The sequence below is a fragment of the Podarcis muralis genome, chromosome 3 (genome assembly GCF_964188315.1).
Source record: "Podarcis muralis chromosome 3, rPodMur119.hap1.1, whole genome shotgun sequence".
Taxonomy (NCBI): domain Eukaryota; kingdom Metazoa; phylum Chordata; class Lepidosauria; order Squamata; family Lacertidae; genus Podarcis; species Podarcis muralis.
The window spans coordinates 47,838,936-47,864,043 of NC_135657.1; the positions used below are offsets into that span (position 1 = coordinate 47,838,936).

At 43.0% G+C, this 25,108-nt stretch overlaps 1 protein-coding gene across 1 annotated transcript in view; it reads left to right on the forward strand.

The window, feature by feature from the left end:
* Window positions 1-4,268: 4,268 nt before the first annotated feature.
* Window positions 4,269-25,108, forward strand: part of GALNT2 (polypeptide N-acetylgalactosaminyltransferase 2) — a 75,049-nt gene continuing 54,209 nt past the window's right edge. Inside the window, exon 1 of the mRNA XM_028724000.2 lies at window positions 4,269-4,478. Coding sequence (XP_028579833.2) covers window positions 4,368-4,478 — 111 coding nt within the window. The 5' untranslated portion in view covers window positions 4,269-4,367. The remainder of the gene's footprint in view (window positions 4,479-25,108) is intronic.

Genomic DNA, 25,108 nt, shown 5'->3' on the forward strand with positions numbered 1-25,108 from the left:
AAGAAAAAGGATGGAAGTTGTTCTATTTTTCTTACCTAAAATGAGGGTAGGTTTGTTTTTTTCTTCTTGCATTGAGTGTTTTGCTTTGTCGATGTGTTCTTAAAGGGTCAATGGATGCCTTTGGAACAACCAAATGCTAAGCTTCAAGGGGTAAGTGTAGATTGCTATCAAGTGTTTCCAACATTTAAACCATATCTCTACTCAGGTTACAGGAACGGAGGACAGGATCTGAACAACTGATTATCTTGAGCTCCCTAGCATGAAAAGGATGGTTGTTGCTCAGCCTGGTGTGTGATTCCCCTGGGGAACTGAAGGTATGCTGAGAAAGTGATACAGGTCATATAGATAAACCACAACAGGGCAATTGTTTTTACTAGGACTATTAGGAGCAAACCAGACACGGGTGAAAGTTTTTAAAATAACCCCATTTATTAAGTAGGGGTTCACTTTTAAGGAATGGAGACAAAAGCTGCCCTCTCTCTCACACCTTACCAGTAATCCAGTGCTTTGAGACTTTCCTCACCAGTATGGCTTGGATACCAGGGGCGAACTGGCTGTGGAAAAGAATCTTAAAGCAGCAGAGCTTGGGGGTGAGGTGGGTCTGTCAGGGTTTTGCCCTCATTTTCCACCTACTCCCTTTAGTGTTAAAAATAAACCTCCACTGCACAATCTGTCACCTCCCCAACTGGGGAGCATGTCTAAACAGAGACATCTGGTTGTTGGTATTATTATTATTATTATTAATAAATTACTATACCACCCTTCATCCAAGGTTCACAGGGTGGTTTACAATATAAAAGACTGAGGGCACAAACTCTAATGCAAGAACCAGAGATTTGAGCTGCCTCTATGTGTGTGTCAGAAAGAAGCAGAATTGAGTAGGGCTGGGGCCCAGGGGAGGGTGGAGAATCAGTTGAACCCTTGTTTATTTTTAAAATGTATAACCTGCTTTTCGCCATCCCAAAGCAGCTTACAAAATAAAAATATACAAAATTTTAAACATAAATTAAATATCATAGATCAGAGAGCAACATGCATAGTGCTGAGCCCTCCTGAAATAAAACGGTTTTAAGCAGGTGACTGAAACTCAGCAAGGATGCTGCCTGTTTTCTGCCGAGAGGCAGTTCCCTAGAGTTGGGCTCACTACACTGAATGCACGGCTCCTTGGACTCCTTGTTGACAGAAGCTGCGCTTCTGGTCCATGAGATCCCCCAGGTGACTGCAGTGATTTTGTTGTGGCCCTTAATGCTGTCACAAGAGCTGGCATTTTGATGCTGGGCAAAACCTCTTTATTTGCCCAAGACTTTTAGATTCCAGTTTATCCACTGCCCATTCTGTTTCATTTCCTTACCGCTCCTCCACTTTTTGTTATTGTCAGCTAAAGAACAGGACATGCAGGCAGGCTACTGAGCCAAGAAAAAAACACCGTAAAAAGTGGGCGGGGGTGGGGGGAGAGAGAAAAAAGGAAAGAAACACTGCAGCAATCCAGCAATGAGTGCTGTGATCTCACCAAAATTCCAGTCAGGCGGAAAATGTTTCCTTTATTTTTATTACCATCTCGTGTTAAGAGACCTACTAGAGTGATAAGCTCCAATGCTCCAATTGGTCCAGGGATGCTTTCCCACTCTTGAGAAGAACAGTGAGTTAAAAAACATTAAGTGACTGGAAAAAGAAAGAATAACAACTTGACTTACTATTCAGGCCATGCTTTGACTTTCAGAGGCATCACTCCAAGGCATGGCCTATTGTTATGAAAACATAAAAATCCAGGATTGCTAACCAGAGAAAATGGATCACTCCTCTCCAAAGTCCATTTTCTGTTAGGTGAGAGCCAAACTAACAGAGGGCATAACAGCAGCTGTGGCAGATCCCTACATTTAAGTCAAAATGTGCCCCGTCATATAAAAAACACCGTGGGGGGGGGGGGGTTCTGATTGAAGGAGGTGCAGAGGCAAGGTGTATGGGACCCTCCCTCTCTGCCTCATGTCTTATCCCACAAGCAGAATCCGAGCACAAGACAGTGTGCTCTCCTGTGGTCTCCAGCAGCTGTATTCTGAAGCATTGTGGCCTCCAACTGTGGGCAAAACTGGTGTGTTGGGGGCAGGGGGAAGAGGCATAAGCTGGCTCTACCGTTCTACCTGGGCTTCCTAAGCTAGGCTGCTCAATACCTGCTAAACGAGCCTGTTGCTTCAGGATTGTTCCTGTTACATAGTACTGTTGCCAATTCATGTCTTATTCCAATTCACACATGCTTTCATTAAAAAGGAATGTAGCCAGAATGTGCCAGTGCAGTGCATTAAATTGTTTGGATTTCCCCATTTTGCCTAAGCAACTGAGCAGACGTCCCCCAATTGTTGCACTGCCCAGGTGATTTAATAGCCCACAAGCAAAGGCCAGTTGCCTCAGCAACAGGGACAAGTTCTCTCACCCCCTTCTGAGTAAAGACAATGAAGGGCTAGCATTTCTTCTAATGCTTTCCCTCCCTTTGTCTCTTGGAAGTGAACATTTTAAGAAACTTTCCATGACAGATACATGGTTATAGAGGGTGTGTGATACATATATCTCCAGGGCTTTTTTACAGCCAGAACTCAGTTCCGGCACCTCTCAGGTGGACAACATTGCCATTACAAGATAACAATGAAGGCGTTCATGTTGAGTTCCAGCAACTCATTTTCTAGAAAAAATACCACTGTATATATCCTGTTCTTCAGTCAAAATAGGCTCCCTGGACTGCTTACAAATCACTAAAAAAAGAAATAGATTGTAAGCCTGAGGCCAAGGACTAACGAGACACAGCACAAAAAGAAAAATTGATTGGGAGGTATGCAAACTCAAGTTCAAGTTATTAGTTAAAAGTGGTTCTATTAACCATTTGAAATGGAAAATCTCAAGGAGAGGCAGAACCAAAAGCTGATGGTCTTTCAGGATAAAGAAATAATGGCCAGACCTATCTTCCATGCTCAAGAAAGCAACTCCTGGTCACATAGCCACAAACAGATTATAAATGGGCCCTTATAGACGCCCAGAGATTTAGCCCAGGCCAGCCCCCTTTGTCCCTAGCCATATGTAAGTTTGTGGAAAGGCACAGTCTTAACATATAGGAAGACCTGGATTTGATCTGTAGCCAGAGCTTCCTGGGAAGGTGATGATGATGATGATAATGATAATAATAATATATTACTTATACCCCGCCCATCTGGCCGGGCCTCCCCAGCCACTCTGGGTGGCACATACACACACCTGACACAGTACAGTATGATGAATGATGGGTGTATAGGCCAGTAGTCTTGCTTGGGTATGCAAAGAAGAAGAAATGTTTAGTTTCCCATTTGTTTTAATTTAAGAAGTTCCAACTGTTTTTTCCCATTCATTTGCAATGAATTTTTTTCAATTTCCATTCACTTGAACTGCATTCGTTTCATTTTCCCCATTAATTCTTATTTATAATCGGAAAGCCAGTTGCTCCCCCCCCCCAGCTTGTAAGAGTGGCATATTTAATGCAAAGAGCATTTAAGTTTCAGGCTTTCCGTTATTCGGATATGCCAAATGTCAGGCAGCCTGCACGAAGAGCCCACTGCCCCCGTGCAGTTACATAGGCATAACAAGCCATTTGAAATCAGCTCTGCACAGTTCGAGCGGCTTAAGGAGCCTGTTTGCACCCTCTCCCCGCAACACGATCCACGGTGCAATCCTAGGCACGTTTCCTTGCAAGTGAGACCGATGCCGCTTACACCCAAGTAAGCGCAGAAGAGCGAGCGGCCCCACTTACTCCGGGGTAAGCCCCCACTGAACTTAAACCATGCATTGGGCTGCCCTGCGCGCCATTTCCCGTCGCTGCTCTGGAAGGCAGCTCGCGATTTTGCTCCGATTTGCCCTCCGAGGTGACCCGCACAGCGTCGCCGGGGGTCTCCCGAGACCACTTCCCTTCCCAGCCGGCTCCTCCTCTTGCCTGTGCTGAGCTCCCCGTTTGCAGGAGGAGCTGGGCATAAAAGAAGCAGCAGCAGGAGAGACCCGCGGCTGCTCCTCCGCCTCCTCCTCAGATCTCCGGTCCGTCTCGCCGGAGGAGGACCCCTCCCCCACCCTCCCACTACGCGCTTAGGCCGCGCGAGCCCCCCCCCCCGCCGTGCCTCGATGGGAGGGACCCCAGGAGGCTTAGCGTGCTGCAACCATGGCGACGCGCCTGGCCCCGCCCCTCGCGGGGCAGGCCGGCTCGCGATTGGCCAGGGGGTGGGCCGTCGCCCTCTGCCCCCTGACCCTGCGCGGCGGCGGCAGCGGCAGCGGAGGTAGCGGCGGCGGCGCCTGCTGCCCGTTTCCTGCTGGCCTGGCGGCGGCTGGTGCCGCTGCTGCAGCACTGGGCGGGCGGGAGAATGCGGCGCCGGTCTCGGCTGATGCTCTGCTTCGCTTTCCTCTGGGTGCTGGGCATCGCCTACTACATGTACTCGGGCGGCAGCGCCGCGCTCGCCGGAGGCGGCAGGAAGGTGAGCAAGGAGAGCGCCAGGCAGGCAGGCAGGCGCCCACACCGGCCGGGCGACGCCGCGGCTCCCTGGCCGGCTTCCTCCGCTGGCGGAACATTGGCAGTCCCGCCGCCGCCTCTCCGTGACCGCCTTTCCTCTCTCCCCGCGGCTCACCTCAGGCCGCCACCCTGCCCGTCCCGCCGCCCGCAGAACCGCCCGGCGCCTCCTCTTCCCCGCCCCACGCGCCTCGCTTCGAGGACCGGCTTCTTCCTCCTCCTCCTCACGTCTCCTGCTCCGAAGGCGAGCGGGAACGAACTCCCCCCTCGGCTTCCCCCGCGTCTCTTCTCGCCTCCCCGATGGGCGAAGGAGGCGGCGAGCTTCTTTCTCCTGCCCCCCTCCCTTTCCCCTCAGGGCGAGGAGTCCCTTCGAAATGGGGTTTGGGCGGCAGAAAGCAGCGCCGTAAAATATGGCGCCCCCCCTCCTCCCCAGCTGCCCGCTTCCCCCGTCTCTTATTTCGGGGGTCGAGGGGGCTTTCCCTTCGGTCGGTGAGGGAGAGGGCGCTGCTTCCTTGTCTTGGCAGGGAGGGAAAGCCGCCTGCGACGTGGGGAGGGAGAGGGAAGCGAGGCTGTGGGGGTGGGGTGGGGGGTTTCCCCTCCAGCGTCTCCCTCTTCCGCTTTCCGTCTCCACCCCGTCCAGGAATCGACACGAGGTTAGGCTGCCGCCGCTGCTGCTTCTGCCTCCCCTTCTCTCTCTCGCTCTGTGGAAGGAGTTCGCCCTCCAAGCGCGAGGGATCGCCTGCCTCCTCCCTCCCCTTTGCTGGCTCTCTTCGGAAAGGAATACAGAAGCGCGCCTGACTCTCCCCATTTTTCCCTGTTCAAAAAAAAATAATAGAAAAAGAAAATAAAAGAAATTAAGCAGATGGTTTCTTTGTGGACTTCAGCCTGGTTTCCAACTCGTCATTGCACGAGTCGCTTCGCAGCCAACAGAAGCGAGCCACGTCGCAGTTTGTGGGGGAATTGGCGTGGGAGGGAGCGTTGTTAGGGGAAAGGGGAGAAGCTGGTAAGAATTTCTCCGGATTGTCACTTCTCTGGATGAATTGCTTATTTATGGCGTGACGAGTCTCTCTTCTGCATAGGCTCCGACCTTGGAAATACTTTCATTGCCCCTCTTGTCTATGGTGAAGTAGTGTATCTCACCTCCACCCCCGGCCCAGTATTGAGGGTATAAATACTGCTGAAGCTAGAAGCGAATGTTAATTTTTTCAGACAATTGACTGCTTTCCACTGTATTCGTTTAGTGCTGTGTTCTTTAGCTATAATTGGGTCCAGTGGGTTGATCTTCAGATTTCTGGAATGTAAAGAGCAGGCCTCTTTTCCAGTACATGTTCTTTGGCTTTGTCCTCTTGAAATAATTCTGTAAATATTTGGGTAGTGCTGAATATGTGCAGTGCTGAAACAGTTGCTTTACTAAGCTGTTTAAATCTTTCAGGTGGCCTACCATGATAGTTCATTGAGCAGGCAATATTTCAGGCAATATGTGAATCGAAGGCATAGAGCAGTGCTACTAACTCATGTCCAGAGTCTCAGTGTTGCTAAACCATTTATCATACCGCCTGGGGCTGTTGGGTCTTGTAGTTCAGTGACATTTAGAGAGCTACAAGTAGCCACCCCTGCCCTAAAATTAGAGGTTTTTCTTCAGTCTTGGAAAATTTTTACATTGGAGTTCAGTTCAGTGGTTTGACAGTCTGTCTTTATAATGGAATTCACTTGCTTTAAATAAATAAAAAATGCAAGATTTTGAAATCCAGGGATTCCTTTCATATATTGCGAGTTTCTGGTATATAAAAAGGGATACCAAAAACTGACTTCAAGATGATTTGAAAGTTTTCTTTTCTTGCTTTGGCAAATAAAAGTACGAGGATTAAGTATTGGAAACACAGTATAGTATGTAGCCAGAAATATTATGTAGTAAATTGTCACAATATGAATTCAGGAAGTAATAAGCTGATTATAGAAGCACAAGAAATTCTTGCTAGTACTATTTTAACTTGATTCTCCAACCAAGCCAGTTGGTCATGTGTGCCAAAAATTGGCATTGATTGTAATATTGACACTCTTTCAGTACCAGTGACCACATTAGTGCTTCAAAGTACTGGTCCAAAGGAGTAAACAAATGAATTGTTGCCCTATGTCCATGAAAGCTTCCATTAGCATAGTTGTCGTATTGGGTGTTATGAATAGTGTGCTCAAAGTTGAGAATAAAACCTGTCATTTTAGGAGCAAAGAAATGTAAAATGTAAAAGGTTAGAATTACAGAAATGAGCTACAAACTTAACATGGATCTAAAGTGGAGAAAGTCTGAAGTAATGACCCAGTTGAGCTGAAGGTCTGTGACCACAAGTGGGGGAAATGAACAATTATACACGGATTGGTGATTTAGGATTCTATTTTCTCTCAGTGAAGCATAACATTTAATTCCAACCTTTAGAATGGCCTAGTAATTGTAAGCAGAGGAAGAGGTGTGTAAACGTAATAGCTTTTGAAATTGTTGTAAAAGGCTCATTAACAGGGGATGTCAGACTTTGAAATAAAACTTGAAGTGGTGTGCGTGCTTTATGAATAGAAATCCTACTGCTGGGGAAATTGGGAAATTCACTTTAATTACTTACAAAGCAAATAATTACAACTTTAACATATCAGATTGGCTATATTGAAATCTTGATTATTTAGTTTACATGGTACTCAAGTGATAGTTCATTCAGTTACTAAGTTCAGCAAGTTTTTGTGCGTGCGCCTCTGTTCTGTCACTTATCCTTGGTGTTGTCTCAGTTCTGGTCACTGCTTTCTTATGTATGTATAATATCATACGTATTCTATGGAAACTGGCCCATTGGTAAACAGTAGGACTAGTAGAGGTGGTACAAGCTATAGGGGAGAGAAAGAAGTGGGGGATAAGTCTATATAGGGCTTTAGTTCGTACTACAACATTGAAATGGCAGTACAGTATATTTATTATATTTCTATGCACAGCTAATGGAGATGTGCATGGGCCTCCCACCATCTTTTATTATCTTCACAACAACCTAGTATGGTAGGTTAGGCTATGGGGTAGGAATCGTCCTTAGGTCACACATCTAGCAAACCACTGGCTTTCTGGTTCCTAGTAGTCGCACACTAACCTTTATCTTACACTGACTCACTTATTCACCAAGCTAATCTTGATGAAGGAGTGTCACATAGACTTGCAAATTGAAGAGAGTTCCTCCCCACCCTTGAGTATTATGCGGAACTAACTGAATTCTTACTGAGATGTCCAGGCATATAACATTTTTCCAATGAGGGCAATGTGCTTCTGTTGCTTTTCTGTTTTAATTTCAACCCTGTGATGCAGACTTTGATTGTGTATATTGAATATATATTAATATCAGCTTATGTTGATGAAAATACATTGGGTGATAAATTTCACTTGTTTATACTACTACCTTACATTTTATACAAAATAAAAAAGATTTGTATGGTCATTAGGTACTGGTATCCTATAAATAAGTAAACATTATACCTTGATTATCAACATCCGTTGGTGCCTCTACCAAACTCATTTCCATAGCTGTGAAATCTTGTCCAGTATGAAATATTTTGTGGCTGTAGGAAAAATTGTGTCTTAACTTTTGCTCAAGGGATCTGTTGTAGGCAGACAGAGTAGTCATTCCACAACATTACTGTATTGAAGGTTAAGATATTTTCCTACTTTGGGCAAGAGATTTCCAACTCTTACTTCTATAATTCTTGTCTTTTGAATCTTAAGTTAAAAAACAGGTTTCAAATGGCTTTCAATGTCCATTAATCTGTCAGTGCCTTGTTCCAAATGTTGTGTGGTCCCAGTGGAACACAGGACTTGCAGAGTTCTGGAGACAAGTTTAGCAGAGCTTTGAGAAAACTCTTCTAGATTGGCTCTCTAGCAGTTTAATGATAGTACTTTTTTGTATAGTGCTTTCAGTGTTGAGTGTGCTTAACATATGCCCTTACACTACAACTCTGTAATGAAAATTGGTACTATTTCACCCAGGTGTGAGCCTAAGGTTGAGGGAGAGTGGCTTGCCTAAAAGCACCTGATGAGTTCATGAGATAGAGGTGAGATTAGAACCCAGGGCTATTAGGATAAAATGGAGGGGGAAAGAATGAGTTATGCTCTCTTGAGCTTCTTTGATGAAAGGCTGGTCATAAATATATTGAAAATAAATACTTTAGCATATTGATGGTATACTAGATATATTCTTCTTTTGAAGGACATGGAATAATACATACCACAATGCACTCCTGAATTCCAACTGAGCTTCCCACAAAATGGAAGTCAAGTCCCCCCCCCTACTGAATAGACAGCTCTCACTAAATGTGATGCTAAAAATAGTGAAATTGACAAGTTGCAAATTAGAGTAGCTTTTTGTGTATGTGTGTAAAATATTACTTAATTAACTGAAGATGAATAACTTGCCATTACTGCTGCATGCTGGTGACTTAAGTCACTCTCATACATATGGATGTTTGCCAGGCAGGTGAAAAGTGGCTTATTGAATGAAGCAGTCCTAGCAGTTTTCCAGTCTTCTGCAGAAGCTGTTGAAGGATTCCCTTCATCCTTTTTTTTAACTTGAATTGTTAAAAATAAATTGTAACTTGAATTGTTAAAAATAAATTTTAGCTGAAGCTGCTTTAAAAGGTGTGCTAGCAACTTGAAAGTCATTCATAAGTGATTTTTTAGTAATACATTTTTGTTTACACTGAATATGCAGATCAAAACTAGCTCTGTCATGTTTTGTTTTTGTCTGGTGTCCTAACTACATCTTACTACTGCACCTGGTAATAGGAAGTGACCTAGGTTAAGCCTGGCAGGACAGCTTACTTTGCGGCATTAACCCCATCATGCATTAATTAAACTTAAGCATGTTGTTATATGAGACTGGTTATCCTACAAGATCTGTCCTTTCTATTGAGATTGATTATTTAATTTCTATATCATTTATTTATTTTCCTTCTGACTCACCCTCCTTCTCAGTCTCTGGGTTCTTACTCACTGGTCCAACAAATTCTCAGCTCACCCACAAAGGTCTCACAATGAGAAGAGTTCCTGGAAACAGTGGTCTTCACCCTAGTCTCTCACTCTAGATTTGCTTTTTACAGGCAGGCTCAAGGTGGATAAGTGTTTCCTCAGGCTACCGACAGCTGTGTGCCATTCAGCTGCCCTCTCCACACCCAGTTTCAGATACAACTGGTTTGTTGAGTTTACCAGGAGGTTCAAAGGAATGGGAGCTCCACTCACAGCTCTTTCTTCATTCTCTGTCCTTTCCTCCTCTTCCAGCCTATCTTGCAGATTGCATAAAATAAGCAAGTTTACATTTCATTCCTGCTGTCTGTCTGCCACAGTGCTTTTGTGGAAGATGAAAACCATACTACTACTGGTAAACCAGGTCAGTTTGATTTAGCTGAAAGTGCTTAACCACATAATGGCAGCTTCCATCTGCATGACTGTTCATGAAACCACTGCTGCAGTCTGTGCCCTAGTTACATAACTTGCTTTAGGGAGTTCATCAGATTAGGGTTAAACAGTCTTGCCACATATGGTAAAAAGCTTGAGAATCATGCAAATGGCAGAGTTGTGTCAAGATTTGCACTGCCAGAAAAGGAGGTGACTATATATTGTGTGGCTTTTGAAGAAGGACCATCAATCAGTACTCATAATCTCAGAGGAATATTGACAATAGATGTTCTTTAGCATGCTGTTATCATTGATTGCTTAATTACTGAAACACTGTTCTGGTTGTGCTGAAAATTCTTCATGACCTCTAACTAAAATTTAGGCACTGGGTAATTCACTTTGTTATGAAAAATCCCACTGAGATACAGTTTTTAAAGTATGGTTTTCACAAATTGGCAACTGATTTTTCTGGGCTTAACCAGCTGTTTAGTGCTATGTTCATAGTGAAGTAGTTAAACGATACTTTTTATAGCTTTAATTGCTAAATGTTTTCTTCACTTCCATTAGTAAAACATCTGGCTTTCTTTTGATGTTCTCTCTGGGTGACAGCTGAATGACAAAATAATTGTAAAAAAATACAATAAATAACCTGCTGTGAGAAATTAGAACTGTGTTTAACGTTTAGCATGTTATCTTAATAGCAGCTTTTCTTCAAGATGATATATTAAAACAGCTTGTATTCTTGTCAGAAATATTCATAGATAATCCAACTTCTGCCATTTAAACAAATCTGCCATTTAAACAAATCTGTTTGCCTATGTCCTACCTTATTATCAGATATCAAGATGCATTTGCCGCCTCTACGGCAAAATGATTGGGTAAACCCATTAGCCAGTTGTGGTTCCTGCAAGGAGGGTACGGCACCATTGCCCGCATCTAAAAGCATTGGGCTGGATTCAACTAAACCAGTGCACTAACTGAAGTCAGTGCAAGGACTCTTGGTAGTGTGACAGGATTTTCCTTCCTCTCCTTCCCCTGATGTTTCCCCCTATGCATTCCCCAGATCTGCTCTGGAGGGTCAGGAAAACTCCCAGAATGTGTCAGGGGAGGAGAGGGGATATCATTTCATTTAGCAAGCAAAATTCATGTGCTGATGGAATGATCATGTTAGCACAATGTTGAATTCCACTCATAGTCTTTCCTCCACAGGATACAGGAGATCATGCCTACTTTCCACAGTGCAGTCTATCATTCCATTACCTGGTGGAGGCAATTAATACATACTGCTTCCCCATGAGAATCATGCAAATGTAGTTGAGATTTATACAGTCGGATCATGAGAGCCAAACTCAAATATCCTGTCGGTCATACTGGCAGTCTTCAGATAGATACTTGACACTCACTGCAGCAGGACAGGAAGTTGTAGTGTGGTGTAGTGGTTAAGAGCGGTAGTCTTGCAATCTGGGGAACCGGGTTCGCGTCTCCGCTCCTCCACATGCAGCTGCTGGTTACCTTGGGCCAGTCACACTTCTCTGAAGTCTCTCAGCCCCACTCACCTCGCAGAGTGTTTGTTGTGGGGGAAGAAGGGAAAGGAGAATGTTAGCCGCTTTGAGACTCCTTCGGGTAGTGATAAAGCGGGATAACAAATCCAAACTCCTCCTCCTCCTCCTCCTCCTCTTCTTCTTCTTCTTCTTCTTCTTCTTCTTCTTCTTCTTCTTCTTCTTTATGGTGCAGTAAATATTTGCATATAAAGAACAGAATTCTGTTGGCTGTTCATAGTAAGCTTGGTTATGTTGGAAGTACTTTTGGTTATGTAGGCTGCAGGCTGGCTTATCCTAACTAGAAACAATGGGCAAAAATAATAGTTTGCACTTCCACAGGCTTCTTTGATATGGCAAGTGCATTGTCCATCAGTGCCAGCTGCTTGTGTGGTTGACAAGCTAGAGCCTTTTAAAGAATGTTGCTAAATGTAGGTCTAAGCAGTACAGCTAGAGAATTAGCTGGCACAGTTGATGGGTTCATTACCTTTTCTTTACTGATGAGGAGCTTAACTGAAATTTGGATTTGTATCAGTGACAAATAAGAGACTTACACAATGTTTTTTAGCTTCCATGCCAGAAGTCTGTGAAAGCCAAGTTAGTCACAGAATAATGACAACAAAGTGTTACAGTTATTGGACCCACAAACTAACTATAAAAGCAGGAGGTTGGCACATATCAAAAGTTTATAGCTACATATGCCCTACATTTTTAAACCTGGAAGAATGTGTATCTTCATAGCCAAGGTTGCTGTAGATCACTGACACTGACTGTTGCTGCTGAACTAGCAAAGTTCTCTTCATATCTTGTATCGCCTTAAAAACAGAGATTCTTGGTCCTAATTTGGCACCAGGTAACAAGGTCCATTATTCTTCAGTCATAAGATGCATGACAGTGTCCTTGTACTTCTGTACTACTGATCAGCTGTAATAGATTCATGCAGGGATTGAAGTTCTATAATGCGTATTAATAGTGAAAAATAATAGCAGTATAGCTTACCACTTAAGTTACTAAAAATTGAGTGAGATGATTTCCCACTGCTTTTTAAAAGCATGACCCAACTGCTTTTCTTTAGGAAAATATATCCTTCCTAAACCACTTTAAACAAATGGCTTTGGTGTACAGTGGTACCTCTAGTTACGAACACCTCTGGATACGAATGTTTTGGGCTACGCACGTGACAAACCTGGAAGTAACAGAAAGGTTTCCGCCGCCTGCGCAGAGGCGGACTACCACCGTTCGCGCATGCGCAGAACAGGCGCTTCTGGATGTGAATGTTTTGGGGTAAGAACGGACCCCCAGAATGAATTAAATTCATATCCAGAGGTACCACTGTATGTGAAACCCATGTAGGAGATAGTCTAATATGGTCAAAAGGAATGTGTGTCTTGTTATTGACATGGGTATAGTTAATGTATATTCAAACCCTACATATTTTGCTTCTGGGCTGCTTTTTTGTATTCAGCCGGGGAGCCTGCCCAAACTACAGGATGTTTCTCCCTCTCTCCCTATCTTGACACTGTTTTTTGATAGTTGTTGTGTTATAGGGGGGTTCACACTTTTAAAAGGTGCAATGATGCAAACCTAAGGATGTGGTAGGCAACAGAGGTATGTTTTGCTGAACATCTGCCTAATATGTGATCTGGTCATACTTCTACATATTATGTGCTATAATGCAACAGAGGTACGTATGCTGTTTGAATTTACAATTCAATCTCTAAAGCCTAGCTTGCACTCCAGAGTTGAAAATGGTGGTCTTCTATAATTAAGCAGGGTGTGATCCCAGAGTGAATGGTAAGTAGATGATATTCTCTGGCTTCAAATATCACACTGTTTAGAAGCCATGATAATTTATTGCATTTCTAGGCGCTGAATCTTCATTGCTTTTAGCTCTGTGCTTTCTCCCAGCTGTCTAGTAGCGTATCTAAATATGTAACTAATGTGTACATATTTGGTTTCAGTTTAAACTGTTCCGAGTAGCGATGAAGCTGTGGTTCCCAATTTCTTGGTTTAGAATTTGCCTAAGTTCTAAATGAAAAATAAAAATAAAATCTGACAGTAAGACAGCAATGGGGAATATTTTTCCCTTTTCTTTTTTCTCCTGTCAAGGGCGCTACGTTCTATTTGGGATAAGTTGTTGGGGGCTGCATCCTATTATGGGTAGGGCCAGATTCAGAAGTGAGTGGGATCACCTCTTCTTACTCTCCATCCAGAGGGCTGCTGGATGAATGACATCTCTTTTGCCATATATCTATGTAAACTGATTACTTGCAGGGAGCTTTTGAAGTTAAGTTGATCCAATTGTGAATTTAGGTGAGATGCGTTTGCTGATTACTAGTTCTGAGTAGTTGCTCTCAGCAATGGTGTATATAGAGTTTTATCATTTAATTCAGGGACTTGCAGAACGAACTCCTGCTCCTGAAAACACACAGTGTTATTTTTGGTCTTTCTTTCCTCGTAAATATGGAATGGGCTTCTTATGGCTCTTCAGTATGCTTATTCTTGGCATGATAAACTCACATCCTCTGCCACTTTATTTTCACATGGGGAGCTATTTGTGTGAAATGGCTTTTGTGAAAAAGAAAAAATTGCAGTGTTGGAAGGAAAGGAGCGTTATACACATTGAAAAATCATTGCAGGTGTGGGGAACCTGTGACCCTTCACATGGTGATGTACTCCCATCAACCCCAACCAGCATGCTCAATGGCCAGGTGTGGTAATTGTAGCCCCATACCTTCTGGAGGCGCACAGGGCCCCCACCTCTGTGTTATTCCCTCAAATGCAAGTGTATATTACCCTTTCAGGAGATTAGGTCATAAATTGGCTATCATCGATATTGTTAGGATTACGCTGAAAGTACCAGCTTGCAAGCCTCTTAATTGATGAATTATGGCAATTAGCAAACTCTTAGCAATAGATTAAAACAGGCTTCCTCAGCCTCGGCCCTCCAGATGTTTTTGGCCTACAACTCCCATGATCCCTAGCCAGCAGGACCAGTGGTCAGGGAGGATGGGAATTGTAGTCTTTAAACATCTGGAGGTCTGAGGTTGAGGAAGCCTGGATTAAAATTTGTCCTCCAGTTAAACTGGCAAAAAAATTATTCTGGAATTTGGACTCCTGAACTGCCATGACTGCTGGCTCCCTTCTCCCTGTGCTAGAAAAAAGAATCAGTGCTGACGCAGCTTTTGTTAAGGGTTTAAGGAACTAGGAGTGAACTGCAGACCTTCCCCTTCTCCACACATGGAGAGCCTTCATACCTGTCTGAAGGGTATGTAAAATTTGTGTGTTTCTTCCCTTGCAAGGCCTTATATTTATCTGATTGCACATTCCACTATCCCAGTAGTAGGGTAAAGGTAAGGGACCCCTAGATGGTTAAGTCCAGCCAAATTCAACCATGGGGTACAATGCTCATCTCTGCTTTCAGGCTGAGGGAGCCAGCGTTTGTCCACAGACAGCTTTCCGGGTCATATGGCCAGCGTGACTAAACCGCTTCTGACACAATGGGACACAGTGACAGAAGCCAGAGTGCATGGATACTCTGTTTACCTTCCTGCTGCAGCAGCACCTATTTATCTACTTGCACTGGTATGCTTTCGAGCTGATAGGTTGGCAGGACCTAGGACAAAGCAACAGGAGCTCACCTCCTTGCATGGATTCAAACTCCCAACCTTATGGTCAGCAAGCACAAGAGGCTTCTCAGTTTGCCCAGTGATGCTGTTTTGGGCAAGCCACCTGACCTCATACATGTTGGGTATGGGACAGGTAAGCCTGCAGCTGCAAAGGAACAGTGGGGAGCCTTAAAGCAAACTTGCAGTGGCTTTTTGCAGTCACCACTTACATTAGGTGCTTTTTAAGTATCACTCCAAATGCAAGTTGCTCTGCTTTTGACTGAAATTGGTTTCATTTGAGAGCTCCAATTAGAAATATTCACTTATGCTTTTAGTTAATCACAGCGTGTCATATTGTTCATGCCCAGTATTGTGGCTCACCTTAACCATGGTTAATTAAAACCAGCATTAGAAATCAGCTTGAAGTTTGCTGGTTTTGAACTAGCCATTACTATTAGTTAATAGTCCTAACCTTTACAAGTACAGTCTACCCCCATGCTGTGTTCTAATTTTAGGCTCTGTTAATTGAGAATATATATAATAACAACAAAAAAACCCCACAAAACTGTTATGAACTCAGTAGCACTTTTCAATGAAGTGTTAACTAATTTCACTTTTAATATCACAATAAATAGCAGTAGTAGATTCATTACCTGCCTTTCATCAGAAGATCATGGGGGGGGGGGGTTACAGCAATCAAAACAACAGTTTAGCAAATTTTGAAGGAAAAGAAGCCATGTGGAGTCCCAGTTTGGTCCTCATTCCCCTTCCCAGCTGCTAACAGCACCTTTAGTCATATACAACCAAAGGGGGGGGGTGTTTAATGAGAAACTCATAAGAGACTGCAATTTGTATCAAAATTGTGACCTCAATTTCAGCCCCACACAGCTGCTTTTCCTTCAAAATAAAAACAGCCAATTTAAAAAGTCAGAAAACAAAACAAAAATAGCTTTTGGGGCTCATTTTATGATAGATAGAAGTTAGAGCTGTAAAGCAAAACCCTTGGGGTTTTGGATCTCACCTTTCATCAGCTGACAATAGTATAAGTCAGTAAATGCAGAGCTAAGAAGGGGACTGGCTAGCCAGGTTTGCTCTGCGACATTGAGCATTCAGTTACCCACCTGAGGGTTGAAGATGCAGATGCAATGAGTAGCAAAAGTGTGTCAGAACTGCAAAGCACATGAATGATCTGCTGTCAGGGCCACGCATGGCCTGCACTTTCCTAACTTTGCACACCCACAATAACTGCCATGCCCAGCTGAGGTGGGACAGGGCTGGCAGGCAGTTTGCCCTGATGAGAGTGCCAGCCCTATCTCACATCAGCTGGGCATGGCACTTCTTGTGGGTGTGTGAAGTTGGGAAAGTGCAGGCCGAGCTTAGCCCTGATGGCAGATCTTTCACCAGAGGAAATTGCCAGCCAGTCCCTGTTGCAACCCATGGTTCTTGTGCTGTTAAGTAGGGTGTTGTAGTTGCCCCGGGAGACCAGATCTCTTGGCTCAGCTTGCTTAGTCACTGGGGTCTTGAGACAAATTGACAGCCACAGTATTGGGCCTTGCATGAGACTGAGCGATGCCTGTGCAGAACATTCAGTGAAGAGTAACAAAAGTAGAGAGCAAGTCTAAATAACGAACTTCTTTATAATACTTAGTGAGGTGCCCTGTCATTTCCTTTTTTTTATTTTTTTTGTATTCCCTATTTCATTATTTGTGTTACTTTCCTTTGACTGTCAAAAGCATTGAAGAAAAGCAAGGCAAAGGGCCAAGTGCTCTATGGGGCACCCAAGAAGAAGAAAGAGGTAGCCTTGTGCGCTGGGAACAATTTTGATAAGTTGGGATGAAAAGGACTTGAGAAGATTAATGGTAGGCTTTCATTTTAATGAGCTGCATTATCACCTGGGGTTTCATCAAATCCTAGCCGTTCTCTAGTCGTTTGGAGGTTGAATGATAGAGCAAAGGCTGTAGCATTAAATTATGTGTAGTCTGCCTCTTCTCAATCCTCATCTCCTATTTAGTAGAACGAGCAAACATGTGCAGCGCCTTTAATGCTCGACAGTAATCCATTGACAGGTTTACGGGGGAAGCAACCCCAGTTTCTTTTAGAGAAACCCTATTGCTGGCAAGAAGATTTTGTATTTTAGCAGAGAACTCTGCAGCTGCTTTTGAAAATCTCAGCAGTAGTTTCATCAGAGCCTTTATCCAGTTTGGTACATAGTCTAAAACCAGGCACGTCCAACCTCGAGTTGCCTGCGATCTGCCAACCAAGTATCAAAAACTGGCAGTGATCTACCACCGTCCAAAGTCATTTAAAATCAATCAATCAATCAATCAATCAATCAATCAATCAATCTTTATTTCACAGATACAGTAGTTATGTTTGGATATCATTATCATAGATCCAAACAGTTACTGGATGGAGAAGTAACTAAACAAGTGAGAAAAGTCAAACTATATTTGTATATTAGTTTGCACAGATCTGAGGAGCCAGCTTCTCTCCCTCTCTCTCTCTCTCTCTCTCTGTTAACTCTTTCCCTTCCGAGTCTCTCTCTCTCTCTCTTCCCCCCCTCAAAGGGAGCCTCACAGCTGATGTGGATCCCAATAGTGCCTGCCTCCCCCCCCTCAAAGGGGTCCGTGCAGCTGTTCCTGATCCCCATCGGGAAAGCCAAGCTAAGCCCACCTCCCTTCTTCCAGCAGCATCATGCAGACCTCTCCCCAGCTCAGCCACCCCCTTTGCCTTTGGGAACCCTCATGCCTCCCTCCATCTCCCCTCGCCCTCAAGCTGCTCAGGGTTGTATTGCTGTGGAGACTGATAGCGGCAGCGGCTGCTGCTGCATCTGAGGTTGCAGAGAAAGGCCCAATGATCGAACAGAAACAACCCAAACAACCCGGTGGTCTACTGCGGGCTTGCGATCGAAGTGTTGTACATGGCTGGTCTAAAACTAATGTGGGAATCCGTAAATCTTTTTTCCTTTGGGGGAAAAGAATTGCAAGGGCAAAGGACTGTCAAGTTGAATGGGGAAGGCATGTTCCAGGCCCAAGCCTCCTTTACACAGTCATTTCAGTGAAAGGAGATTACAGAAGTTGGGGGAGGCAGAATTGGGCAGGGGGTGGGAAGAGTCTGAGATGAAGCTGAATCCCTCCCCCAGCTGATCACTTCAGTGCCTAGGTAGCCTGAGAGTGATTGCAGGAGATGGAAGGTGGCTAGAGAATTGGGTACAGCCTTTGCCCTAGTAGACTAGTGCATGTGCTGCTCTCTGCCGTTGGGATTATTCCTCCATAGAATCAAGGGGAAGTGTGCAAGTGCAGTGTTTGCTTCTAGCAGTTGTGGGATGCAAAGGACTTCCTGTTGTTGTTTTTGCAATGGAGAGTTGGCCTCATATCTTTCCAACCTCCACTTCGCTGCCCTGAAGTGGATGGTAAAGTTAAGGAACAGTAGTTATGCAACCATGTCTATTATTGTTTGATGACCTTCATAGTTGCATAATAATACCAGTAGCAGTGTTACAATTCCTAGAAAGAAATGGCTTTTAAGATAAGAACCTTCCATTTTAATGTTTGCCACTTAGGTAGAAGTAGAAACTGTCTTCGTTATTTTGTTTGCCACATTTATATCCTGTCTGTCCTCCAAGGAGTCTAGGTAGGATGATGATGGTTGGATTCGTTATCCAGCGTTCACCATAAAGTCAGAGTGTGAATATCAGTAGTATAAAAATACAATATTAGTTACAAAATACAACCTAAATAAATAGTTAAGAGCGGGCTTGTATTTAAAGCTGGGTGACTTTTTCTTTTTGCTGTTGCCGCCAAAATTGGTGTGTTCTTGCGGAGAGACAGAAGAAATTGCCTGGGGAGATTAGCCACCCTGTGCTAAAGAATGGTGACTTGCCCAGGGTCACACAGTAACCTCGTTCTGACTTGCCCAAGGCCATGCAGTGAGCTTCATGGCCAAGTGGTGGTCTGAACCTTGGCTTCCCTCATCCAAGTTCAACATTTCAACTGGTTCAGTTCTTTCATACTGTGATTTGTTTCTAGCAAATGGAATGCTCCTCCTGTTAAACCTTATAGCCTAATACAGAATAACACCATTTGTACGAATTAATTCTTTGCTGAGAATTATCATTTCAGAGTTGCAAGTTCATAACCTTAGGTTGGAGGACTTCATGTGTGATACCTTTTTGGTTTGAAAGTCAACCCGAATGTGGCATGGGAGTTCCTTGATTGAAAAGTGTGATTTGATCAAAAAGGAGCTGTCTATTACCACAGTCTGGATCAGGTCCACAGGGGGAGAGTAGCATGTAACCTTTCATGTCATTTCCCCCCATTGCAAAGCTCCTTACCATAGCTGCTAACTTCCGTGCAGTCAAAAAATGTAGTTTTTAATGGAAAAGCAAGACAGCTGGGTATTATTAATATATAGTGATGATATATTACCCCTTGATGACCTTTCCTGGTGGTTTTATTTTGATGATAAAAGCATGGGAGACACAACTGAAGCCCAGAGTAACTCCTATGGGGAACTATAGTTGTACGCTGCCACTTCTGGAATGTATTCTTCAGAAAGCAGCAGAACTACCATAAAGGAGTATTCTCAGGCCAGAAAAGCAGTCCGTAAGGATATCAGTTGCTTCTGGTCCTACCTGCCAAACAGCTAGGCAGAGAGCAGGTGTCAGGTGCTACCGGTAATTCAAAGTCTCTTCCAGCCTTTGGATGTTGTGTGGCATTTTTAAAAGGGTTGACAACATTGACTCAAGGCAGGTAAAAAAATTAACATTTCTCAAAAACAATTCTTAGGATTTTACTTTTTCAAGTCTTCATTGTTTAGGATACTTCTGTTTTGAAAGAATACTCAGATAACTTGTTTGGGCAATTGTATCTCAGCTTAATTAGCCATGGAATGAATGAGCCTTGTTTTCCCAGTTAAACAGTTCTTCAGTTTGGATGGAATAGAAAACTGTGGTTAACCGGTGACTTCCGCATTGAATTCATACTGTGAAGGGAGAGGGGAAGTCACTGGCTACATGTGTAGGTGCAAGTCTCATTTGTATCTCGGGTTATTAAGTCAAGATACATTCATCCAAATGTGATCAAAAACTTGCCATTTTTCTCTTTTCAAATTTATTATTGAAAGATATAATTAAACCAGTAGTTAAGAATATGGTTGGAGAACTGCATGTTTCTTTTTGTCTTGAATAATAAAAAAGCCTGTCTAACAGCTGTTTGAATGGTTCTCGGGGTAGCACCTGTTCATATGCCGAAGAAATGAAATACTCTGAAGCTCAATCTAGCACATCTCTTCCAAATGCCACCCATGCTGTCAAACTTATTTTATGATGACTGGATTGTTTATTTAATGGCTTAATAACTTCGACACAAATATTTATGGACTCTTGAGAGAAAAGGTAAAGTAAAAGCAAACAAGGAGCAACTTGGGGGTAGGGGGTGGAATCACAGTTGCATGCTGAAGGAATTAATTTGCAACAGAAGGTTCCTATTCCCTTCCAGCTGTTAACCTTTTGCTGTGGAAGCAATGTGAAATATAGGATGCGTGTGTTTTACTTAGTGTAGTGCCATTAAAGGGACTACCACGTTTGGGGGGGGGGTGAAAGTTAAACCTGGAAATAATCTTGTTTTGCAGAGAATAAGTTTCCACCCTTTGAATAAAAAATTATCTCCTCATTCCTACAGAATCTGTTTCAAAACCTCAGTGGGGCAGGGGGAGTACAATGAGCTTATTTCTGAGTGTTTCAGCCAGCTACTGCATTGAAATAAATAGACATTGCTACCTTAAGTCCTTTTAGAGGGAGAACTTCTCCCTGTCCTCTTCCTGTGCACCACTGTGGCCTCCCCAAATCTATTCCATAGGGTTGCAGGAACCCCCAGAACAGATGTAGATGTGGCACGTGGGGAGAAGAGAGGGAAAAGTTTTGTTGTGCAAGTGGAAATATTTGGGCTAGTGGATCTGTTTATTTGGATATCACCCACTGAATTTGTCCAGTATGACTTGGTTGATTATAGCCCCCGGTGGGATGAGGCACAGAATTAATACTGATCATAATAGGGTTTTTCATCTTGGAGAAGCAGGGTACCTAAATCTTTGTGCATCAGCTTATATACAAGAGACAAAATCTATTCCATGTTCCTCCCCCGTAATTGAACATGTTTGTTGTTGTTTACATTGTTTGTACATGCTTCACTGGAGGTTGTTGGAACCAGGCAACTTGCTTTCCCAAGTTGACCAAAAAAGTGTTCTCTTATCCCAGGAGGGATTCATCGCTCTTCACTTTCCTTTCTTCAAGGCTCGCCAGCCTTCAAACTCTTTTAAAGAGAGGCTTTGCTTGAGGAACTCACCCACCTACCCACTGCTAGGCTTAGGAAACCTCTTTGTTGTATGTTTTTAAGTAAAAGGGCTAATGAACTACACAAGGTTGAGAATGTGAGTGAGTTCAGGTGCCTTCATTGAGTATGCATAACCCATACTTTTGCTATTAAAAATTGTTCTCAACGGAACTGCCTTGTCAGCAGTCTGCTTCTGATTCTGGACTATAGCCAGATCAGTCTGTGGCTGAAACAAAAAGGAATCACCATTAAACCTTCAGAATCTCAAAACTATTTGTGTTTTGAGATGCTTCTTCAATGGTTACTTCACATAACGATGGCATTAAGAAACAGGGTATTGCTGAAGACCATAACAGTGGGCACCTTGCTTAGCTGGCTTTGGGAAGTCATTGTGAGGGCTGGCAGGGGTGTCAAATATTTGATTCGCTCCCTGACCCTGCACAGTAAGGCAGTGTGCGGCCTGCAGGTTCCATGTTGAAGTACTCTTGTGACCCACTTGGTGTGAAAGGCTGGGCCACCCTGATCTAGTCAGTCCCTCTCCTTTTAGACATTATTTTCATGTAGCAGACATTGACCTTCAAAGATCAGATTACACAAACCTAAGCAACCGAATGTCACAAAGAAAATGGATCCATTCTGCACAATGCATATACAGTGGTACCTCTGGTTACGTACTTAATTCGTTCTAGAGGTCCGTTCTTAACCTGAAACTGTTCTTAACCTGAAGCACCACTTTAGCTAATGGGGCCTCCTGCTGCTGCTGCGTCGCCACCAAGCGATTTCTGTTCTCATCCTGAAGCAAAGTTCTTAACCTGATGTAACCTGGGTTAGCGGAGTCTGTAACCTGAGGTGTATGTAACCTGAAGCATATGTAACCCGAGGTACCACTGTATTTGACAACTCTACTGTTGCATGTTCAAGGTGCTATTTTATTATATTTATATTTGTTTAATAACATATCTTGCCTTTCTACCCCAAAAATATATACAAGGGTACCTCACAGATAAAGATGAAGAATTTCCACCCACCAAAACTATAGCAAAAACACAGCATAAAGACACAGCAGCAAGCAGAACTAACAAACTGCAGGCTTAAAAAAATAAGCAGTAGGAAGTGAAACAACTGTTCCTCTTAATGCTCAGTAGAAAAGAATGGCCTTCCCTACCAATTTAAACCTAAAAGGGAAGAAAGTTGAGTCTACCTATAAGTTATGCTTTGATAAGTCAAAAGTTTCCCTTTGCAGAGGAAGGAACTGTTGAAAGTTAAAAATCCATGTAGTCGGAAATAAACCTTTTGTTATGCCCCTGCCTTGGCCTTGTCTGACTTGTTCAAAACTTAAGAGCGGTTAATTGATCTGCACTTGGATTTATCTGGTGACGGGGATTTGCGCTTGGTCTTGTGCCTGGTCAAGAAAGGATGCAGTGTTTTGCTGCAGATGTTAGTGTTGCCTGATAGATATTCATCATTATATAATGTTCTTGATAGCGTGTGTATCATGAAATGACCTGTGCTTTGGTGTCTGTTCTCTGGAAACAAAGTTCCTTCTGTGTGATTTGCTTTAAGAATGATACACTGAAGCCTTCCAGAAACAAATATTATACTGTTAACACATCTCTCGGTTAACTTTAGGACTTCAGTTTGTAACTTGCTTCAGCTTGCTTTTTGCTACATGACCTTTAAAGTTGCTCAGTCAGTTGTAGACTTGAGTTGGTTCTGTTACTGTCATTCTGGCAGTTTTTAACTAAGGTTTCCTCTGCCTGTGACGCACCTATTTGTAGTAGGAAATATTTCTCTTGACAAATGTGTGTCACCTTCAGCATGCCTTGAAAAAATTAACACTCCTCCGAGGTCTAGGCTGGCTTACTATGTTCTCTAATAACATCAATGCAGTCATGCCTTTTGTCTTTAACACAGTTATTCTTTTCACATTATTGGTCATTATGTTGTCAATTCTTCTAAATACCATATATGCATCCTTGGGTTCATCTTGGTGTATTGATCTAGGAATGCATATTCAGAAGCTCAAGAATTCAGCTCATGCTGCTGTCATAGTTCCATATATTACAGGTATGACTGCTTCAAATGACTACTGAAATCTGAGCAATGCTAGACAAGTGTCATATGGGTGAGACTGCAATATCAGCTCAGTGGGCTGATGGTAGCTGAGTTTTTTCCTATAAGAGAAAATGTGAAGGATTTTTATAAATAATCCTTCTATAACCCTGTATATAATAATTCATTCCAATATACTAGGGCTTTGCAGACTACAGTAATGCCTGTCTCTTACCTGTCTGAACTTACGTTTTTCAAAACTTGTCCTAAGATTTTCTTGATCTGCAAATAAAGATTTGGCATGGTTGTGTCATCAAACCACCATGTTACAGTAAGATTGCACGGAAGTGTTTGTGTTGCAAACAGAAGTTTGTTTGGATAAATAGAACCAGTATTCTTGGGCTTATTTGAACTTGGTGGGACTTACTTTTCAGTCAACATGCATAGGAACAGGTTTTTGCCTCGTGCAGCAAAGCTTTCAAGGTAGATTGCTAGACTCCCTTGGTGTGTGTCCCTTTCCTATGGGGAAAGTAGGAGTGAGAGTCTCTTCTAAGAGGCAAATGTTTGCATGGGTAAATGTTTAATCAATTCAAAACAAATAATAGTTACTCATTTTAATTTATTAAAATTTATAATTTATAGAAGCAGGTAACATCCAATAATCTAGTTGCAGGTAGGTAGCCGTGTTGGTCTGCCGTAGTCGAAACAAAATAAAAAGAAATTCATTCGAGTAGCACCGTAAAGGTAAAGGTACCCCTGCCCGTCAGGGCCAGTCGTGACCGACTCTAGGGTTGCGCACTCATCTCGCTCAAGAGGCCGGGAGCCGACGCTGTCTGAAGACACTTCCTTTTTTTTTTATAATATATTTATTAAAATTTTCACATAAAACATACATCAGAAAAAACACAATTCATCATTGTCCATTTAACATCTCTCAGTTGTTGCATAGGACTCCCCCACACCTCCCGCATACACTTGCATCATTATTAAGTTAATTTCAAACAAATTATCATTTTACTCATAATCTTAGTTTTAATTAGCATATAATTCATCCTTAAGTCTAATTTGGTGATAGACAATTGTTTTCTACTCTGGCATCCGGTTCAACACTCAGCCAAATTACAATATTTTTGTAAATAGATCTTGAATTTCTTCCAATCTTCTTCCATCCTTTCTTCTCCCTGGTCTCGGATTCTGCCGGTCATCTCGGCTAGCTGCATATAGTCCATCAGCTGCATCTGCCATTCTTCCACAGTGGGTAGCTTCTGAATTTTCCAGTTCTTGGCAATCAATATTCTTGCTGCTGTTGTTGCATACATAAAGAATGTTCTGTCTTTTTTTAACACACTCTGGTCGACGATACCCAAGAGAAAGGCCTCTGGTTTCTTAGTAAAGGTGTATTTAAACACCCTTTTTAATTCATTATATATTGTCTCCCAAAAGGCCTTCACTCTAGGGCAGGTCCACCAGAGGTGAAAAAATGTTCCTTCATTTTCCTTACATTTCCAACATTTACTATCAGACGAATGGTATATTTTAGCTAATTTAACAGGGGTCATGTACCATCTATACATCATTTTCATCACATTTTCCTTCAACGCATTACATGCAGTGAAGTTCAGCCCAGAGGTCCACAACCTTTCCCAATCTTCAAA